The 3,299-nt window shown below is 47.8% G+C and overlaps 1 protein-coding gene across 1 annotated transcript; it reads right to left on the reverse strand.

Annotated features, from left to right (window-relative positions):
- Positions 1 to 746: 746 nt before the first annotated feature.
- LOC120840791 lies at positions 747 to 2,898 on the reverse strand. Its single transcript, XM_040211509.1, has 3 exons — positions 2,677 to 2,898; positions 848 to 1,010; positions 747 to 779 (listed from the first exon to the last, which is right to left on the reverse strand). Exons 1-3 carry the CDS (start codon positions 2,862 to 2,864, stop codon positions 747 to 749), a joined length of 384 nt encoding a protein of 127 aa, XP_040067443.1. The 5' UTR covers positions 2,865 to 2,898.
- Between the last annotated feature and the right edge of the window lie 401 nt (positions 2,899 to 3,299).

Raw genomic sequence — 3,299 nt, forward strand, 5'->3', positions numbered from 1 at the left:
CCATCTAAGCACATTATTCCTTTCAGAAGACCAAAACATGGAAAGTTTTGCATTTGATCAGTTTGGTTCCAAGCAATTGCAACAAGCAGAGGACCGGTTTGAGAGAGCCCTCTCCCAAACCAATTGAAAGAGGGTTAGCCCAGGTTTTTGTCTCTTTCCTGCGACGCGGTTTTTCGTCACAACAAAAGTCGGGAGTCGTGCATGTTTTCAATTCCGGTGTGGACGCCCCTTCAAGGCTCATTCATGCACTTGTAACCGAGTAGGACGAAAAGAGACAAGACCGGTTTTTAAGCCTCTTGCGACGTCTTGGGACCGCATGTGCTGCTGCGGAGCTGGTCCTAAGACGTCGCAAGAGGCTTAAAAACCAGTTGTGTCTCTCGGTCGTTCTCGGTTACAAGTGTGTGAACGAGCCTTAACATACAACCATTATAATTCCTTGTGAGGCTGTGAAATGGAACAAGAGAACAGTGCTTCAGTTGTTGGCACCAGCTGATTAAGATATAAATTAAGAAAGTTGTACAAGCTTTGTCTGTCCTTGCACATTCAAACACGAAGAGAAGAATAATGGCAGCAGGTACGACCTTCTCATCGATCACGAACCCAACACTGCAAAGCCTGAAGTCGCTGTGGCGAGTCTCCATGAACTTCTGATATGCCTCCTTGGCTTCGGGCTCCTTCCCGACACCCCAGCGGATGGCCTCGGTGGTCAGTGGCGGTGTTCTTAGTAGAACGAGGTCGAGGAAGGCCTATGGGGATGTAGTGTCTCGCATTGTGCGCACCTGTAAAGGGCACATGCTCAGCATGCTGGCACTTACGCAAATCGAGCGAATGTCATTAGTTCACAAACCTTGTTGATGATGGAAGCAGTTATCCTGCCGTAGCGAACCTCCCGCCACATAAGTGTTGTCGCCTGCCGTCTCGGGCTCTTTTCTATCCTCTCAATTTCTCTTATGGGAACAAACATGTCTTGCCGGAGCGACTTCCTCGTTGATCCTGTTCTCCTGACTTTCCTTAAAAATGAAATATTTACAAACGTTAGAACACTATGAAGACAGGCGACGTCAGAGCCGTATATTGGGAAAGTTTGTCCAGTGGGTGTGGCAACGAAGGCGCCGGAGAGGAGAAAAGTGAAGGAAAGAGAGGAGAGCGCCGAAAGACGAGAAAGCAAGAAGGGAGCAAAGAGGAGACGACCGCCATTTTGACGCAATGCAGTTGCGTCAAAATGAGGTTGAGGTTACGCGTCGTCTGCTGCGGGCTTATTTCTTTTTCGCCGGAAGCAAAGTTTCCGTTCAAATGCAAAGAAACTTAATTCGTTAGCTTTTTAAGCCACCGAGGAAGAACAATAGTTTTGTGCAAAAGCCTGCCAAATAAAAGGAAAGAAGCGAAATTTGGATGTCGACCCCATGCATTTTGCCGGACGAACGAGTAAAAATGGCGGCCCTCCCCGCTCAGCTGTGAGCAGCCGAGAGTTCACGCACATGTGCTCACGCCTCTCGCTCAGCGCCACGGGCTGATTGGCTCACTCGGAAGGGGGGCGTCCGGCGGAAAGATCATAGACTGGCCAAAGTCTCCCCATACACGGCACTGGGCGGCGTTTGTCACACTCTTGAGACGATACATTCACACTTTTGTTTCTGCCCCTAGCATTTCTGCAGAAGCAATGAGCATTCCTGAGTCAATGAACAAGGCTCGTGCAACTTAAATGTTCTGGACATGTTCTTCCCAGGGGATGCACGACAGTAAAGGAGATAGCGCACTGACTTTTAATACTCATAGAAAGACTGAAGAGAAGCCCATCGAAGTAACGAGGTGCACAGCACCCACAGTCATATGTGCCCACTTCCGACAAGAGATTTCCGGTTAAAGCACAACTGCACTTCACTGGTAACCTGATAGTCTCTTGCCCCACAACACATTGCTATGACCTTGATTTGTTTTAAAAATATGGGGCTGATTGATAGTTTAGCCCCATGTTATGAATTAAAGAAACTTGCCGCCAAAGCACCAAAGAAACCTGCATTTTGTGTAAGGCACGTCACACTATTAGGTGCTGAAGAATACCAGCCCTCGTCTTTAAGGCCTTATTTTGACCTATTTTGATCATGTTCCGCCAACAACAAGTGGGTGGTCTCGCCCACTCGGTGATCATGCCGCCAGTGCGCCCTTCGGAATGATTATGGAGCTGCCCAGGTTCAGGCTAACCTACAACCAGCCGCCCCAAGCACATCCATTTCCCGCGGGCTACTTAAGCCGGTTCAAACCAATGAATGGGAGCTCCCATAAGGGGAGGCTCTGGCTAAGCAGGGACTTTACTTTCTTTTCGCAGCATCTCCCCTCCCACGAATCTGTCCCATACAGCAGCATGGGCCCCACAGGCAGTTCCGTCAAATAAGGCAATACCAACTCTTTATTTTTTTATTTTTTTTGGCTGACAGGGCAAAGCGTGTTGTCGTTTTCGAGTGCCAATAAACACATCGTTTACAAATTCAGTGTGTTGCTGCTGTCTCCTCTCCATCGGAGCCTTACGGCAGTCTTCGGGTGAACTGGACCGTAGCCGTTTTAAATAGCGAGCTACGGAGTGGGACTTACTTAGCAGTGTCCAGCAGGTAAAGTAGAAACCCACAGGTTAAAGTATCAATGTGCCAAATTTAGTAACAGGAATGAGCATTAGCTTGCCTCAAAAATGTGTAGGACTGTTCGTCCTCTGAGGCGGAGTCGGTGTCCTCGTCGTCCATCTTTGGGATGGACTTCAAAACGACTGCTTCAAGGTTCAGCCGGTGAATCTCTTGGAAGAGGGCTTTGTCGGCGAGCTGGAAATCCCCGGACACATGGTCTGGTTCTTCGGGAAGGGTTCGGCTCGGCATTCCGGGCTTGCTGAGGTCCAGCTGGTGCACAGAGACCATGTCCTCCTGTAGTGTAGGCATGCACATTTACATCGCCCTTTTTTTTTTAAAGGCCTGCATCTCAAGTTGTCAAAGCGTGGCAAAAGATTGTATGAATCCACATTGATTTTACACACCTCGCTGCTACTGAACTTTTGTTCCATCTAGGCACTTTTCATCGTAGCACATAGATAAAAAATAATAAACTAGTGTCATAAATATTAAATATAGCCCTTCATATTTACCGTTTATGCATGGATATGCACTGATGATTAAGGGTTCAATGGCACTACAACAGCAGAGATAACCACAGTGGCGATCTAAGCCTGCAACTACGGTAGGTACAATGAAGCTGAACAATGGAGTTAAAAATTCATTGCAATATGTAGGTAACAGATTGAACATGGACATGCTGTA

Source organism: Ixodes scapularis, unplaced genomic scaffold (assembly GCF_016920785.2).
Source record: "Ixodes scapularis isolate PalLabHiFi unplaced genomic scaffold, ASM1692078v2 PGA_scaffold2__306_contigs__length_199485367, whole genome shotgun sequence".
Taxonomy (NCBI): domain Eukaryota; kingdom Metazoa; phylum Arthropoda; class Arachnida; order Ixodida; family Ixodidae; genus Ixodes; species Ixodes scapularis.